The following is a 19385-nucleotide window of genomic DNA, read 5'->3' on the forward strand; positions in this document are numbered from 1 at the left end:
CAGAATGAGTCGAGATGGTTTACACATTGTGCGAGTCCCAAATGCAGATGTGGTTAGCCTGAAACAATCCAACTAGTTTTGCCAGTGATTAACATCATGAAGAAAAACATTAGAAGGAACAAGCTGGTGTAGCTGGCACCTACTCTGATACAATTCGTTTCTGGCACGGGACAGTGTTCCTCATGCAGGTACCACTTAGCGGATCCACATTTTCCACTATGACAAATGGAGCTTCTTCTAGAGTCACTATACTAAGATGGTCATCCTCGCGCTCCTCACAGTTAGGGTACAGTTCTGAACGTGGCCACACATAATACTTCATCTTGAGGCGCTTGTCCTTCCACCATCCCACCTGAAACGATATAAAACAAAGAAAGACATCCTTATTCAAACCATTCTATCACATTGTAATATCATACTCTTTAATTCTCTCAAATTACAAGGATCGTCTAAACCTGCCAAAAGTAGTAATGAAAATTAGAATAAAATGCCACTTACTCACGTTACATTTTAATTTTAATTTATTTATTTATTATGTAGCTAGATATTGCTCACACTGTATTTTCAGTTTCTATTAATGTTTATCAATTGCAAGGGACTGAAGAATACACTGGGTCCCTCAACAGGATCTTGAAAGGCCCCACCACCCATGCTCTTCTACCTTTTTTTATTTGCTGAAATTAAGGGAGTAAACTAGGCATAAACCAGAAATGGATGTCCAGTTAGTTCATGCTTTTGAAAAAAGATTCTCCTGAGCTTTAAACTGTCTACAGGATTGTCGGCAAAAATGATCCCACATTTTATTTATTTATTTACTTACTTACTTTGCTTATATACCACTGTATCTCAAGCCCGAAGGCGACTCACAGCGGTTCACAAACAGTAAAAACAGTAGAAACAGCAGTGGTTCCATACAATATATAACAATTGACTTAACACATTATCCATAAATTACCAATAAGCAATTACAATTTACAATTACAATTACAATTCAAAAATTTTGAATTTTTAAAGAATCAAAAAATGTTTTCTAGCAACAAGTGGGGGTTGCTAAGGGGTGAAAGGCTCCAAAATGTTCTCAGGGGCCTTATGCAGCCGATCCCTGACTTATATAATTGTTTTTCAAAGCACACTAATAATAATTCAATAAAAATGTATCATAACAAAACTATAATCCAATGAACCAGTATTAATCTAAAAATTACCCATGACTTCTTGATCCGAAGATAAAACAGCAGCAGTTAGAACCTAATTTACTAACAGCATCCACAAAATGCCCTCTGAAACAGAAAAATCTTGGCTGGCTGTCAAAATGCAGGCAGCCAAGGAGCCAAGTAAAACTTTTTCAGGAGGTGGAATAGCCCCATATTATCCACAACACATCTGATACCAGGAGATCTTAGCACAGAGCTCTGAATGTGATTCCAGCGCTATAGCAGATTCATGTTGGAGCAAGTGATTTTTGAAATATTCTGGTTAAGTAATTGTCAAGCAATGATGGTTATATGTGATGAGAATATCACGGTCCAGGATACATGACCCAGTTAAAATTTTGGCAGCCACATTTTGAACCCATGGAAATCTGTAAACTATTTTCACCTCCATGTAGAATGCATACAAGAATCCAACCTGAAATTGTCAGACAGGTGGACAAATAGCTTAAACCCAGCTGCTCCAGGAGAACAGTGATAGAAAAGCTGAACAAATGCACCTCTAGCCATCACTGCTACATAGCCATTGAGAAAGATGCCTGCAATCAGTGGTACCATCAAGCTGCAAACTTGATTTTTGAGAAGTCTGTAACCCATTGCCAACAAGTTTTACATCTACTCTTACATATTATAACCAGAACATCAATAAATGAAAATGAAAATTATTCATAAATTATTTTAAATCACTATGAATTATATGTGTATTTTAATAATAAATCATTTGCAGATTCTGCTATAAAATTGTATGTATTTTTAAAAAGTGCCCAGTATCCACAAAATCTCATCTATAAATCACATTGTCTTTAAGGGACTGTCGATTCTGCCCCTTGTCAACATCTTCTCCTTTTAATTCAGCTGTGTCTGTGTGTACCTTCATGTTACCTGTCACCTTATGGTGACCTGATTAATTTCATAGGGTTTTCTTAGGCAAAGAATATCCAGAGCTTGTTTTGCCAGTTCCTTCCTCTGAAAAATAGCCTGCGGCATCTGGTATTCATTGGCAGTCAGGCAAGATCTGATGCCTTGAGGGTATTTCGACCCTATAAATTGTTATACATGTATCTTAGTACTAATGCATTCGCAGATGCTGCTATAAATTTTTTTAAGTGCCTGTTGTTCTGCAATATGTAAAAAAATCTTCCAACAGGAAGCTCAGATAAGCTCACTTTTCTGAAATGACATATGAAAAGGCAAATCTTCCTTTTCATTAACATGCAGGACTCCTGGGGAAATGTAGGTGACCCTACAGGGTTTCTGATATTTCATCTTGGCATCATGTTGTTGCCCCACAAGTAACTGCAAAGTCAAACCACATGTTACAGCACAGGTACATGCAAAGTATTCTATGTGGGACTGTGCTTGAAAATGGTCTGCAACCTTCCATTGCTGACAAATGCAGCAACTAGCCGACTCAGTATCAAGAACTGCCTAGATGCTAAGCCCTTTCCCCTGCCTTTGCCAATAGGGCCTCTGGAAGGTTGCGTATATCTTTTCCTTTTTAATTTTTTTTCAATTTGGCCTCTAAAACTGGTTTGATTATAATGCCTTTAACAGTGCCATTCATTCAAACTACTGTAATGATGTCTGTACCTGTAGCTTTTAGTAGAAAGGAGGAATAAAAATGCAAAAACTAAATAAACAAATCATTACTAGACATATTTATCAAGACATATTTCTTTGAATTCGGTTCTCATATATTTTCAAGGTGACATAAGTAGGCCACTGAACATGTACCTTGTAGTGCACTAAACCACCAGATACTCTAGAATATCCGTCTATGAAGCTTTCAGATACAAGAATACTGCACCTTTTGAGACTCTATTTTCACTGTGGTTTAACAAATATGAGACAAGAGGACACAGGCTGAACGGATCGAAGGAAAACTCTTCTGCTCTGCAGATGCGGTTTCCTCACCTTCCCAGTAGGATCTCAGACAATGCAAACTGACAGGGGCAGCACAGGTGAAACGTTGTGTTTTTTACCTATTTTGTAGGGTTTGTTTCCCCTTGGCTGTCAGTTCACCCTTTATTTGCTACCACATTTGACATTGCAGATGCACTAAGCTTACTAAAGCCTGCTTATGTGTCAGAGGTTACTTTTGTACAATCAAGGGCTTCCTGGTGTTCCAAATTTAACATCTAGCATCACCATTAAACATTCATTACTCCTTTTAAACTTTTATTTGCATTTTTGGTGGTAACTGGGTTTTTTATTGAGGAAATCTAACAAGGACTCCGTGAACACTTTATTTCAAGAAGAAGAAGAAAACAATAACTTAGAAGCACCGGTGACCTTCTTACAAAAGTCTCTAGGGATGCATGATTTTGTGCCAAAAGAGGCACGGAGGATTTGGCGGAGTCGGGTGAATGTCATTCAATATTAAAAGAAATGCTGTACATGGTCCTAACTCTCTCATAAGCAGTCATTACAAACTACCACATCAAGAGATATTCTCCTCTTAAATAAATGGGTTTTTAAAAACCCAATGGTTCCCACTTACCCTAGGTCTGATTACTAGAGCTGAATTTAGGAAATCCACATTCTTTCGTTCCTCACCTGGCTATTTTTAATAGGGACTAAACATCAATTTCATTTAACACAAGCCTCATGCATGTACAGATGGGATGGTGGTGTGAGATAGCCATCACTACTTCTTTTTTCATTTTGCTAAAGGAAGAATGGGAAGGGGGTGTGCAGATCTAGTAGTGATAGGAAGAAACTTCTATCATTCTGATGGTTCATTGCTTAATTGGGTTTCACCTCATTTATTAGAAGTCCCTGGTGGCACAATGGGTTAAACCCTTGTGGTGGCAGGACTGCTGACTGAAAGGTCAGTGGTACAAATCTGGGTTTGAACCACTGCTTTCCATGCGGGGACATGTGAGAAGCCTCCCACATCCAGATGTCCCTTGGGCAACATCCTTGCAGACAGTCAATTCTCTCACACCAGAAGTGACTTGCAGTTTCTCAAGTCGCTCCTGACATGAATAAAAATCTTATTTATTTGTATATTCTTTTTAGTGATACTTGCTAGCAGACTTTAGTAATTTATCAGTAGAAACTGGGATACAGGAATGCTAAAATGATTGCTTATTATCTCATTCAGAAATATGCAATGGCAATCCAGTGTTAATGAAGCTATTACAATAATCTATGTGAATCCAGTGAGTAGTTAAAGGCACTTACTCAATGTAACTCACTAGATGCAAGTGCAAGCGTCACACTTCTAAAGACCTCTTTACACGGGGCTTTTTCAGTCCCATTTTTTCAGATTTGGACAGATGACACTTGGCAGGCCCCACCCACATTCCTCCTGAAGTGGAGGGGAAGTGTTGCAAGATGCTTCCCCTAACACTATAGGGAGAAAAGTGTTTTTTGAGTAGTTCCAATGGGGCTACCTGCACTTTCCTCCCCTTTCCCCATATAATGGGAGAAAGGGTGATGGGACCATGCGGGGGGGGGGGCAGCTTTCTCGGGATGGGTCCACAAACTCTGTCCCACCCACCCCCACCCCCATATGATGGGGAAAGGAGGGAGGTCACGCAGGGCATCACAAGGCATGCTGCATGCCTTCCCTTTCCCCAATGACTGCCAGGGGTCATGTGAAGAGGTCCAAAACTTTGTGTAACTGTGAACTGAATATGGCTTGGTGGCAATTGCCCCAAATCTCGAGATTATGCCAGAGGTTGATCTTTTTACATGTTTGGGTAAGGTACATGTTTGGTAAAAGTTCCTCTTCAACCACAGAAATCAGGCACAAAGCAACTCCACTTCTCTCTTGCCCTGGAACTGCACCTGAAATAGCTATAGGAATGTACTCTGTGTTGTCTGCCAGGTTATTTGTGTAAATATGGCAGAAAATTCCTCACAGTTATGAACGGGCTTCTGTTTCAAAGCTTTGAATTCCAATTCCACCTAAAGGAAGATTCTCACAACTATGGTCATATGTTGAAATCAAAGCCAGCTGATTGCTTAATGGAATTTGAACTTGCAAACAAATACTGTGCAAGTTCATAATCCTGTTCTAATTCTTCAACATACCGAAACCACAATCCAGCATTTCCTGAAAAGTCTTTAGAATAAATTGTGTGAAAGGAGCTGAACACAGACTAAATCCTTTGCAAAATTAATTCATTTTACACCTATCCACTAAAAGGTTTGTTTGTATTTATCTGAAAAACATAAAACTGTTCACGAAAAGGAGGACAGCCTGAACAACTTGATTCGCTAAGTGATTCAGCCTAGGAACCCTGTTTAATCACTCAAATTATGCTTCATATTCCCTAATGGAAACTGTTTGTAGTCAGATGACCCTGCTGGCAGTATCTCTGCTATTTTTATGTGTCTGTCTCTACTATAAGAGGAGCATATTATTAAAGAGGTCAGTGTGCAACAAGTGGAGATGAGTATGTAGAAAATCTGTTTACAGAGACTTAGAATAATTAATTAATCATGTTGGTCAAAGAAAATTAATAATGATAGAGGCACAAGGTACAAGTTCGCCTTTCAACAGCAGCCCCACTTTTTCACAATATACCTGCAGAACAGGTGTTAATTATTAAGAGGCACTGAAAACCAGAAAATTAAATAGCTACAGTGCTAAGTAGGATATTTGTTCAATGTGTAAAAATTTAATGTCAAGTGTTACACAGGTCTTTGGGTAAAATAAGTAAAAGAATCACTTCCCAGAAAAATATTTTCATATCTGGCATTTACTCAGCTTTTACCATTTTGTTAAGTTGTCATTAATTATGGGTTTCCTTATTGCTCAATTTGCATGCCTTATGCAAGAGCTGAAATCCTGCCCTCCAACCTAATTAGGCAGAAGAGGTGAAGAAGCTAAACTTTAAAAGCTTCTGAGTTTAGCACAATGGACAAAATAGAGTGGCACAGAAGGGATAAGGGTCATATAGGTCATAAATTGAATGCCCTCTAGTCATTCTTGACATCTTTTCATAAGCAAATTTACAGATATTTCAGTTGACAGGTCATACGGTTTCTTTTTCAGGATAGTTGAATGTTCATGAGTGGGATACACAATAGGGTTTAATTTATATTAATGACTTTCTTTATTGCGTTACTTGACGATACTGTGTAGTTTCACACCCATAAGCAAACTATACTAACACAAATTAACATTGCAAGCTATTACTGCTTAATTTTGTGAAACAGTGGCCTTCAGTTGACAAATCAGGATCTGGGCTACAGTAAAAGTATGGACACCATATACATACATCAAAATTAATAGGACTTCGGACATTAATCCCATAGTACAAGCTCAGACAACCTTGGATCCTAAGGATGAACCGTGGAAAATCCTTGCAAGCACACTAAAGATCCTTATGACATTATTTACGTATTTATTTATGACATTTCTACCCCACCTTTTTCATCCCGGAGGGGACTCAAGGTGGTCTTGCATACAGGCAATGTTTCAATGCCTTAAAACACAATGTTAACTTAAATAAATAATAAAATATAATTAAAAAGTACATTAAAACAATTAAAACATTTAAAAAACAATACATTCAGAGTTAAACACATAAGCCACTAGCGTAAACAGGGCTATTCCAATGGTCATTCCACATTGTTCCAAATCTATCTACTACAGACCCCCAAGCCAGGAGGAAGAACTTGATGAAGTCTTCTGCCAACAGTTGACCAAACAGGCATAGAGAAAAGATGTAGTAGTCATGGGCAATTTCAACTATCCCGATATTTGCTGGAAAACAAACTCGGCCAAGAGTACAAGGTCCAACAAATTCCTCGCTTGCCTTGCAGACAATTTCATGGTCCAGAAGGAAGAAGAGGCAACAAGGGGATTGGCTACTCTTGATCTCATCCTAACAAATGCGGAGGACCTGATCGATGCGGTCGAAGTGGTAGGATCCTTAGGGGCAAGTGACCATGTGCTCCTGCAATTTGAGGTACAAAGGAAGGCCGAAACTAAGACAAGTCAAACCTGCATTTTGGACTTTAGGAGAGCTGATTTCCAAAAAATGAAGGAAACGCTGAGCAGCATTCCGTGGACACAGATACTAAAAGACAAGGGAGTTACGGATGGATGGGAATTTCTCAAGAGTGAAATATTCAAGGCACAATTGCAAACCGTGCCAACAAAGAGAAAAAATAGGACAAGTGCAAAGAAGCCAGAATGGATGACCAAAGAACTTCTAACTGTGCTAAGACACAAAAGAGACATGCACAAGAAGTGGAAAAAGGGAGAAATCACCAAAGAAGAATTCAAACAAATGGCCAACACCTGTAGGGAAAAGGTCCGCAAGGCTAAAGCAAAAAATGAGCTCAGACTTGCCAGGGACATTAAAAACAATAAAAAGGGCTTCTATTCTTATGTCAGTAGAAAAAGGAAAAACAAGGAGGCGATAGGACCTCTTCGAGGAGAAGATGGGGCAATGCTGACAGGGGATAGGGAAAAGGCAGAACTACTTAATGCCTTCTTTGCCTCGGTCTTCTCACAAAAAGAGAGTCTTCAACCTCAGCAAGATGGAGTGGATGAGGGATTGGAGGACATCCAACCCCAAATTGGGAAAGAAGTCGTCCAGGAATACCTGGCCGCTCTTAATGAGTTCAAGTCCCCAGGGCCAGATCAACTACACCCCAGAGTATTGAAGGAACTAGCGGAAGTCATTTCGGAACCATTGGCAACCATCTTTGAGAGTTCTTGGAGAACGGGAGAAGTTCCAGCAGATTGGAGGAGGGCCAATGTGGTCCCAATCTTCAAGAAGGGAAAAAAGGATGATCCAAACAACTACCGTCCGGTCAGCCTCACGTCGATACCGGGCAAGATTCTGGAAAAGATTGTTAAGGAAGCGGTCTGCAAACAGAAACAAATGCAGTCATCGCTAATAGTCAACATGGATTTATCGAAAACAAGTCATGCCAAACTAATCTGATCTCTTTCTTCGATAGAGCTACAAGCTGGGTAGATGCGGGGAATGCCGTGGATGTAGCGTACCTGGATTTCAGTAAGGCCTTCGACAAGGTCCCCCATGATCTTCTGGCAAGGAAACTAGTCCAATGTGGGCTAGGCAAAACTACGGTGAGGTGGATCTGTAATTGGTTAAGTGGACGAACACAGAGAGTGCTCACTAATGCTTCCTCTTCATCTTGGAAAGAAGTGACAAGTGGAGTGCCACAGGGTTCCGTCCTGGGCCCGGTCCTGTTCAACATCTTTATTAATTACTTAGATGAAGGGCTAGAAGGCATGATCATCAAGTTTGCAGACGACACCAAATTGGGAGGGATAGCCAATAGTCCAGAGGACAGGAGCAGAATTCAAAACGATCTTGACAGATTAGAGAGATGGGCCAAAACTAACAAAATGAAGTTCAACAGTGACAAATGCAAGATACTCCACTTTGGCAGAAAAAATGAAATGCAAAGATACAGAATGGGTGACGCCTGGCTCGAGAGCAGTACGTGTGAAAAAGATCTTGGAGTACTCGTGGACAACAAGTTAAACATGAGCCAACAATGTGATGTAGCAGCAAAAAAAGCCAATGGGATTTTGGCCTGCATCAATAGGAGCATAGTGTCTAGATCTAAGGAAGTAATGCTACTCCTCTATTCTGCTTTGGTTAGACCACATCTGGAATATTGTGTCCAATTCTGGGCACCACAATTCAAGAGAGATATTGACAAGCTGGAATGTGTCCAGAGGAGGGCGACTAAAATGATCAAGGGTCTGGAGAACAAGCCCTATGATGAGCGGCTTAGGGAACTGGGCATGTTTAGCCTGAAGAAGAGAAGGCTGAGAGGAGATATGATAGCCATATATAAATATGTGAGAGGAAGCCACAGGGAGGAGGGAGCAAGCTTGTTTTCTGCTTCCTTGGAGACTAGGACGCGGAACAATGGCTTCAAACTACAAGAGAGGAGATTCCATCTGAACATTAGGAAGAACTTCCTGACTGTGAGAGCCATTCAGCAGTGGAACTCTCTGCCCCGGAGTGTGGTGGAGGCTCCTTCTTTGGAAGCTTTTAAGCAGAGGTTGGATGGCCATTTGTCAGGGGTGATTTGAATGCGATATTCCTGCTTCTTGGCAGGGGGTTGGACTGGATGGCCCATGAGGTCTCTTCCAACTCTTTGATTCTATGATTCTATCTATTGCACAAGTTCTCTAAAGGCTTGGTCACAGAGCCACACTTTCACTTTCTTGTGGAAGGTCAGGAGGGAGGGGGTTGATCTAATATCCCTGGGGAGTGAGTTCCACAGTCAGGGGGCCACCACTGAGAAGGCCCTGTCTCTTGTCTCCATCAATTGTGCCTGTGAGGGAGGCGGGACCGAGAGCAGGGCCTCCTCAGATGATCTTAGACTCTGCGGTGGTTCATAGAGGGAGATATGTTTGGACAGATAAGATGGGCCAGAATCATTTAGGGCTATGACATTTCTATAACATTATAAATTGACACCAAACTATGAAACAGATGTAAGGCTTCTTACTACATTAAATAACAAATATATGAACTTCACTGCCACTAGAAATCATGGTGGGTCCCTAGTTTATATGTCTTTATAACAGGATTAGGCAAATTCATAAGATATGACAGACTCTGTTAATCACCCATTTATATGAATCCTTTAGATGAAGAGGAAGAGTGCCATTGTATACCAGTTATTAGTCAGCTATAGTAGGAAAGAATTATTGCCTTCAAGGCCTATTGCGAGATTATTCAGTCTTCCAAGAGTAAATGGACTCCACCCTTGAGTTACTGATGCCATGTTTTTTTTCAATGAAGCAAGATTCATCATCCCCTCCACCTGCCTCATAAGGCATGCTTATTGCCTTTCAATTCCCAGGAGAGTTTGAACAAGAGCACAATACACACTCCAAATTTTGTGAAGCAATTTAAACTGCTTGCAAGGACAATTTTCAACATCTGCTGCTATTGATGTCTTACATGGGCTCATTGGACCCCTGAAACAAACCTGAGCAAAGGGGAGATCGGCGAATTCCAACTTGGCAGGCAAAGAAAACACCAGATGTCTGATTTTACTGTAGCTGAACTGATCTTCTTTTATTTATGCATATGAATAGATAAATCTATTCTTTAGATTTTACTGATACTGTGAGTATCTTTTATGACTTCAGCCACTTACAAAATAAATAAATAAACAAGGCCCATTTTAAGAGACTATGCAGCTAAGCAAGCTAAATAGTTTCATATAGACATACCCACCAACTGTCCTATTTTCATAGCAGCAGCCCCAATTACTGTATATAGTTAAGCATAAGCCTAGTTTTTCAGCATTTGTTTTGGGCTGAAAGAGTCCCCCTCGGCTTATACTCAAGTTAAATTTATTTATTATTTCACTCTGTTATAATTATTTTATTACATTTATTATTTTACTCTATAATTAATATTATTATTATTTGAAACACAACAAGGTGAGTACACAGCAAACAATATTACTGTGCTGGCTGCTGTATTGGATCACACGTCGGACACTTCCCATTATTATTATTATTATTATTATTATTATTTAATTATTATATAATTAACATAATAATAATACATTATTATTACATTTATTATTTCATTCTATTATTATTATATTTATTATTTTACTCTCTTTATTATTGGAAAGATACGTAAGCACATTTACATTGAAGAAGGTTAGAATAATGGTTTAATTAGAATTGGACAGTCTTATCTTAAATTACAGTTTTATGTAAATATTAAAAAAGCATTTAACCTATTGACGACTCAGTTAATGTAATTGTATTGGTATCTATTTTTATCTTGAAATTTACCAGTAGCTGCTGCATTTCCCACCCTTGGTTATACTCAAGTCAAGTTTTCCCAGGTTTTTGCGGTAAAATTAGGTGCCTCTGTATAAATTCAGGTCGGTTTATACTTGAGTATGTTCAGTAATCTTCCGCTGTCTCACTTTTTCTCCTGTTTTTAAAATGTCCCAATTTCTCTCCCCTTCTCCCCTTTATTTTTGCTTACATCAATTGCTAAAAACTGAATTCAAAGTGTAAAACCATTTTGCACACAATTAACTCACCAGGAGGGAGAGGAAGGAATGGAGTTGTGCCCTTAAAAATTGGCTTTTCGAGGTTTTTTTAAATAGCCTTTTATAAACTCAGTACACAGATTTCTTATAGCAGCTTTGTGTGCTCTTTCTTATTAATATTCTTTGCCCTCTTGTTGCCTGGCCCTTTTACCCACACTGTTATTGTTGTTCAGTCACATATTCCCAAGTGAAATCTTGGATATGCATAGACTGTGTACTTTCCCACTCTCTTTACACACATAAAGTTTAAAACCAAATCCTTGATGAACTGAACATTTTATTATAGAGAAGTGTAGTGTAGCATAAAACAGCAAAAAAAATGACTTTTGTGGGTTCATCACTATTTGACATGAGTGGTATTAAAGTGCCTACAGTCCTCAAATAGAATGGACAATATGGTTAAATCCTCTGGTTGTGGCTTTTCTTTTTTAAGAATAATTTTCTCATGAAAAATGGTTGCATCATTTGTATATTCTTAGTTGTGTGATATTTAGGTTTTATTATGTATAATGTATTGATATAGGTTATTCAGGTATTTCTTTGTATTCCTTAATATTGTTCTATATTTTTTTATCTGTGTTAGAAGATTTGTCATTACCACCATCTTTTCCCATTCACATCCGTCTTATCAAACTTAGAAACACTCCACCATATCTGCAAACTCCAATTTCTAAAATTCAGATTAGATATGATAGGAACAAAAACGTATCTTGGGAGCCATCAATTATTAAACTAGGAAGTACAAGAAGTATTTGGAAATGGTTGAGAGCAAAATCAGTGAGGGCCTGACCCTCTTTGTTCAGGCCACAGCCTGTTCTGAGTCCTGAATGCTCTGCAGCACTGAGGATACTATCAGCGTATCAGATCTGATCCATAATTCATTTGGACTTTGCATTGGTACCTGAATTAATTACAAAGTAGAACTCCATGTTAATTCAAACAATGAATTAATTAGGAAGTTGGACCCAGTGGTAATCTCTATTCTTATATACCCCCTCTCTTATTCTAACATGAAATTTAGCCATGTCTGAGAAATGCAGAAGTGAGGTATAAAATCTGGCTTCAATTCCTGACAGTCATGCCATGTAAAGGAATGAAGTTAACTGAATCCACAGAGTCCAGCTAAATCTCTATGCATAGGCCCGCCACTGTGAAAAGTTCCATGCGCATGCAACTATAGATTTCACTGAGAAAGCTAGTGCTATCAGTGTTTTTGATCACAAATACATACCTTACAGAGCAACAGGGGTAGACACAAAGGGAATGCTGAAAGCCAATGGTTCTCAACCTGTGAGTTCCCAGGTGTTTTGGCCTACAACTCCCAGAAATCCCAGCTAGTTTACCAGCTGTTTTTGGATTTCTGGGAGTTGAAGGTCAAAACATCTGGGGACCCCAGGTTGAGAACCACTGCGCTAAGCTATTGGCCTGATACACAGAGGGAAGGGTAAGTGAGTGTGACCCATCTTGGGCCAGACATGAAATAGAAGATCAGAACAGGTGCAAATTCTGCAAACAGCATGTTATCAAATCCTATGAATCATCAACACTGTGATTTTTTCAAAATCAAACCAGCAGAAGAGGATACTAACCTGGGTGCATAGTCTTTACATGTGCATGTAAGTAGGTAGATCTACACAGTAATGTAGTCAGTCAGTGGTGTAGTGGAGCTAAGAGTCACAAATTGAAGTCATGGAAGTTGATGACAGTATCAGCCTTCCCTTTCATACTCCCTTTTATTCATAGTTTAGCTGCAATCCCCACAGTAACTGGAGATAATATTTTTTCTGGAATTTGTATTTTTATGACCTGCCTATTATATCATCCAAAGTGTTTAGGGATTGCTTTACAGAGATCTCTTTGTGACACAGATTAAAACTGCTAGGGGCTACTTAATATTGGTTCCTGCACATGGAGACTCTTTGAAAGGGTGCCAATACAGAGATGATCCTGCACTTCAAATTTTACCACCATGCTACATAACATATTTGATCAGTATAGATTACTTTTACTTGATAGTTGAGTGATTCTGATTGTGAAACTTTGAGGAATCACATAAGAAGAATAACTAGTGCAGTCGGATTTTGCTTAGCTATGATGAATGTCAAAGAATGGTCACCCACTCAGTGGCTACTTTTCTGAATGAGCAAAAACTCTTCGAAGTTTCCATTTTCTGCTTTTCCTAATGAATACAACAGGGCTGGGGCAGTTTGAGGATGACTTGTTTTCTGTGAAAAAACAAGTTTATGATGCTGGGCCTTCCTCAAGAAATCTGATAAAGTATAGTACGGTATCTCTTCAAGTTGACTATTGCTTTGAACTTCACTCAGCCTGTATATTTGTGTAAATACAACAGAAGTTCAAGTCTCCAGTGACCTTCTCTGAAGGAAACAAAGAATGGATTTTTAAAAAAGGAAAAAGAAAAAGACAACATCTCTGAGGACTGAAGTTGTTAGCAACAGTAAATTAGGCTTGGCTAAACAAACCCAACTGAACCAGAAAGGTTGAGCATGTTTTACACCTGGTAATCATAGCAGAATTTGCTATTAAATTAATTTTAAAAATCCATATTCATATCCAAAGCATCAAGATGTATATTATACAGGTTTTCTCCCCCCCCCCCTTCCCTCCTGGATAGAATACATGTTTAGAGAAGTATTTATTTGCTTAATGATTCCCCACCCCAAACTTTTGATTTTTGTCTTTTAGTTTTTTCTCTCTTTTAGAATCATAGAATCATAAAGTTGGAAGACATCTCATGAGCCATCCAGTCCAACCCCCTGCCAAGAAGCAGGAAAATCACGTTCAAAGCACCCCCAACCGATGCCCATCCAGCCTCTGTTTAAAAGCTTCCAAAAAAAGAGCCTTCACCATAGAAAAAGCCTCTTCTTGCAGTGCTTTCTCTTTTTTCATATAGTATTATAAAACATTGTACTAAATCTTCTAAAGGCAATGGATTCCATCTGATCTTGAAAGATAAGCAGGGTTATCCTTGGTTTGCACTTGGAGAGGAGAGTGCCAATGAATACCAGGTGCTGCTCACTTTATTTCTGAGGAAGGAACTGGCAAAGCCACCTCTTTAAGTATTCTTTAGCTGAGAAAACTCATGAGATCATAATATGTCAACAGGCAATTTGAAGATGATTGTACACATACATTGCAAAACATGTTTTCTGGAGAAGATATTGCCAATCTCTATCATGATCTCACAGGACGCTAATACAGAGTTCTGAATTTGGATACTACATACAACAACAACAAAGAAAACTTTGATTATATCTCGCCCCATCTCCTCTTGGGGACTCTGGGTGGCTCACAGAAATAAAAGAGATACCACAGGCAACCACTGGAAGTGGTCTTGCATCATGTGATAGCTTCCATGGGACTCCATTTTGGCAGCACAGAGAAATGGAGATAGACTGTGTGGGATGAAGTCCCGCATCTCCTCTTGAGAAAAGAGCAAAATAATCTGATGAGCCACAATTTAAAAAGCAAACTGCTTTGCTATATGATCCCTTCTTCTTTCTTCCTTGTTCCTAGCTAATACAGTAGATTTTTTTTCAGTATCTATCCTCTTTAATCTGTAATTTGAAGGCTTTGTCAATTATGGCTCCCAGACCAGAAAATGTCTCTGATAAATAACTGGGGTCTTAAATAGCTCTTGCAGAAGGAGGAGTTGGTAGTACTATGTGCTCTCCAACATTTCATAGATGAAAATTGGGACAAATGTGGCCAAGCAAAGTTATTGTGGTCAAGAGGGCAGATATTATCAATGAGGAAGAACACACAATCTAGGAGAGGCTCCAGCAATTTGTTTTTGCCTAAACAAACTGGGAAGAGAAAGAGTCCACTTCCTTCTCTCCTTTCCTCCATTTAAAAATAGATGAAAGACTGAAAGACAGAACATTAATCAGGATTGTCCCTTCCAAATCAGGACAGTTGAACAGGATGATAGGAGAAGTAGTGATAGCATGAGCACAGAATTTTGGGCAAATATCCAAAGGGTTTCAAACTTAGGAGACTTGACCCGTAGCAACCTACGGATTTGAGAGCTGGACCATAGGGAAGGCCGAGTGAAGGAAGATAGATGCTTTTGAACTGTGGTGTTGGGAGGAATGTTCTGAGAGTGCCTTGGATCACCAGAAGATCCACCAGTCCATACTTCAGGAAATAAAGCCCGACTGCTCATTGGAGGGAAGGATAGTAGAGGCAAAGATGAAGTATTTTGGCCCCATAAGGAAAAGACAAGAAAGCTTGGAGAAGACAATTATGCTGGGGAAAATTGAAGGAAAAAGGAAGAGGGGCCGACCAAGGGCAAGATGGATGGATGGTATCCTTGAAGTTACTGGGTTGACCTTGAAGGAGCTGGGGGTGGTGACGGCCAACAGGGAGCTCTGGCTGGTCCATGAGGTCACAAAGAGTCTGCAGTAACCGAACAAATGAACAGCAGCAGCAGCAGTAGCTAGAAAATGAAATGAATACAAAAAGATGAGATAGTTCTTTGACAAAAAGGTGCATATATTTTGCATTATATTCTTTGCAGAATATGGCTGCTCTCCTGTAGAAGCACAGTACACACCATCTGGGAAGCCATTTCCTCCCTAGTTTTGCAACAGACTGCACACAATCCAGCCAAAAATAAGCATTTTTAAGGCTCGCTGATTTCAATCAGAGAGCAAAACATGCAGCTGGATTGTGCCTACTATTTATGTGACCTTGAATAAGCCATTTAACCTCTCTGTCACTCGTTTTCCTCAACGGTAAATTGGGAATAGTAATTCTCAGTGCATCGAGGCTAATCTAATCAATGTTAATGCATCAAAATAGGTGTCCCAGATGACAATATCCTAATTAATGACTTCCTTGATATGAGAAGATAATGCTGTGCATTTAAAACAAAATTATCAAAATAGAATAAAGGAAAGGCTTATGCGTAGCTACACGCCCCAAGCAGCTTTGTAGAGATCGGCAGATTCACATTAGCAGGAAGAAATTCTCAGCATTAATTTTTAAAAATACATTTCTAGCTTCCTTTTTTGCAGAGAATATCTTGAAACAGTGATGACAGTGTGTCTTAATAGATCAGAATCAAGAAGACGATTACTCTGCATTTAAAGTGTATTTTCTTTGATTTCAAATGCCACGTCATCTAAGCCCATTTCATGGTCTTGAGAGACTTAGCACATGCTTTAAACATTTTAATTTCTACTAGAAGAATGCCAGGACTCATGGGCAATGAATGGGATAGAAATATTCAGGAATCATTTCACAAGGTGGGCTTCTCCCTTCAGCAGTATGTGCATTAGTGAGCAAGCATTTTTTACAGCTGAACTTAAGTGCATGCCTGTGTCACAGAACCTTAACCTCTCATACTGTATTTTGCAGACTTTCATTTAAATCACTCTTCTGGGCCATCTTTCAAAAAACAAGGAGTTACCATCATTGTTTTTGACTTTGCAATATCTTACCCTAAGGAGGTAACTGAGAAAGATTCGTATTAAGTTACTAACAGGAGAAGCCTGAGTCCACCAGACTTTCTGGATGCAACACTATGTCACCATACCTATACCATTCCTTTCGCCAGATCAATAACAAGCAGGATATTAGCACAGAGAGGTGGTTCAGAGTGATAAGGTTGGAACGTCATAACAGTGTAAAGCATGAGTGAGAAATGTGAGCCTCCTGAGATGTAACTCACACCAGGTCTAGACCAACATAGCCAATAGTTAAGCATGCCGAAAGTTGCAGTTGAACATTGAGGATAACAAAATCTCTACAACTAGTCTAAACCAGTTATGTGTGCATGTGTGCCTGAGAATGTAGTATCTCACAGTGTTAATCGCTCTGTTAATTATGTGTGTTTAGATCAACAAGTGTGTTGATCTAAACTTCCATTCATTTCTTTTTGTGCATTATCTGTCCCCAACATGCCTTTTCTCATTTGTACTTCAGAATACCTTTCCATTTTCTGGTCTGGTGAAAGAAAATAGATAAACATCCAGCTACTTTCCTATATCTAAGTGCACAGTGGTAGGGAACCATAGGGACCTCTGGAGATCTGGATGTCCATGCAGATGATGTATGCACGGTATCCATCTTGGCCATGCACCAAACAAAATCTAAAAACCATCTTTGGTGGCCAACTAAAATTCACCAAAAAAACCTTTTTAAAAACATGTTCAGTAGTACAGAGACTGCTGGAGAAATCAAAAACTCTATAAGAAAGGCACTTGTGGCTTAACAAAAGGACAGGAAAATCCTGGATCCCAAGAGGAGTTGTTTTTCTGCTGAAAGAGTTAAATTTGACTGTCCTTTGTCTCATCCCCACATTGCAAAAAGATGGGAGTGTCCTTTGCCTGCATCACATCCATCAACTAAATAACAGAAACAACAATTTAAGACAAAACGTAGGCCTATGATTTCAACATTATCACTTTTTCTTATTTTTAGCATATTTTGCCTGATGAAGAACCTGCACATGATGTCATTGTTCTGCATCCAGCTATAAGAACTTCTCTGTTGCTCGGTCTACTCCTCATCAACTCAGGGATAGTCAGGTTCATGAGACTGCAGTGGAAAAAAGGAGCTTATGGAGGGCACTTTGGTCACTAAAAGATCCACAGAGATTTTTGTGACTAAAAAAAATGAGTTGCAATGCCATCTGTCCTTATTTTGTATTTAAAGTGACTTATGAATGTTAAACAGGCACATAATTGCTGGCATCATGTTGGTGAATTACAACACTTGTTTGACATTAGTAACTCACCTTAACTACAAATTTGCACACAAATGTAAAAAAAAACCCACCCTGCGTTATTTATTTTTCCATTGTTTGTATTATATTTTTAAGTTCTTAGGTAAACTCTTCATGAAATCATAAAACATAATAAAATAATGTTATGCTATGGATAATATAATTTGAAATATTTTACAGCTGCATGAAAATGTTGTATTGACATTTCCATAGAATCTTTCAACCAGGGACTATCCTAGGATAAACTGCACTCTCACAAGATACATCTTCCTTCAGTGATCCTGCCCTCATTAACATATGGTTTGCTTTTAAAACATTATATACAATTCTTATAATAGTTTTCATGTTTACACTACATATTGTTTTTGATGCATATGTGCAATGACTAGCATTTCTGACTAAGGGAGCAAAAACACAAATGACTAAAGAAAGAAACTAAGGTTTTTGTAAGAATCCCATGAAAGACAGAATAGCACTCTAAGGGTGTTAAGCTAATACAAAATTGCTAGTTGCACTTTTGATAGAAGTGAGAGAATACGCGGGGTGGAAAAATCCCCAAGAGTATGTGTATCTCAGAGAGTTTAGGATATGTAAATGAGAGATTAAAGGACTTTAGATCATTGAAAACTACTTAACTCTTTATCTTCACAACTCTTGCTACAACACCTTTCACTCTTGCAGTGTTTAGGTAATTGGTGTACAGTATTTTACTCATTGAGAAGCTAAAAAATCAGTTACATTTATAATCTAAGTGAGAAAAAATAACTATTATGATTCTGTTTAACTGATATTTAAATTTATTCATATTTAAGGACTTCATCACATTGAAGCAGGGAAGTGTTTGGCAAAGCAGAGCTCAGTCAGACTCCATGTTGAAATGAAATGGATGATTTCCCTACCTTCATCACACTGTTAAATATTCAGTTGTACTCAGTATCCTTTCAGTTGATTTGCCATCACACTGTAGAGATTTGGCCCCACCCATCATCCCTCCCGCATGTTCTGTACTGGAAAAACCCTTCTCTCCTTGAAATGTCAGGTGTTACATGCTTCAATTCAATTTCAGTCTACCCTCTCTCTCTGCTGCCCCACCAGGGAGGGAAGCAAAGAAGGAGGGAGAATGGGAGGGAAAACAGCAATGCTCTCTCTCTCTCTCTCTCTCTCTCTCTCTCTCGGCTGCCCTGCTGAGAAGGGTGTGAACCTTGGGAAACTATAACTCCCAGGACTGCATAGTATGGAGCTATGGTATTTAAAGTAAAATACAGCTGCATTCATTTCACAGTGTAGATGCACCCAGAGAAGGGTATGGACCTTGGAAAACTATAACTTCCAGGAGAGCTCAATCGCATGGAGCTATGGCATTTAAAGTGGGGTGCAAGAGC

At 39.0% G+C, this 19385-nt stretch overlaps 1 protein-coding gene across 1 annotated transcript in view; it reads right to left on the reverse strand.

Moving 5' to 3' along the window:
- The window catches only part of GRIN2B (glutamate ionotropic receptor NMDA type subunit 2B), a 329107-nt gene that overhangs the window by 44554 nt on the left and 265168 nt on the right, over window positions 1-19385 (reverse strand). Inside the window, exon 5 of the mRNA XM_060777190.2 lies at window positions 144-352. Within this exon, the coding sequence (XP_060633173.2) occupies window positions 144-352 (209 nt within the window). The remainder of the gene's footprint in view (window positions 1-143; window positions 353-19385) is intronic.

The sequence above is a fragment of the Anolis sagrei genome, chromosome 5 (genome assembly GCF_037176765.1).
Source record: "Anolis sagrei isolate rAnoSag1 chromosome 5, rAnoSag1.mat, whole genome shotgun sequence".
NCBI lineage: Eukaryota > Metazoa > Chordata > Lepidosauria > Squamata > Dactyloidae > Anolis > Anolis sagrei.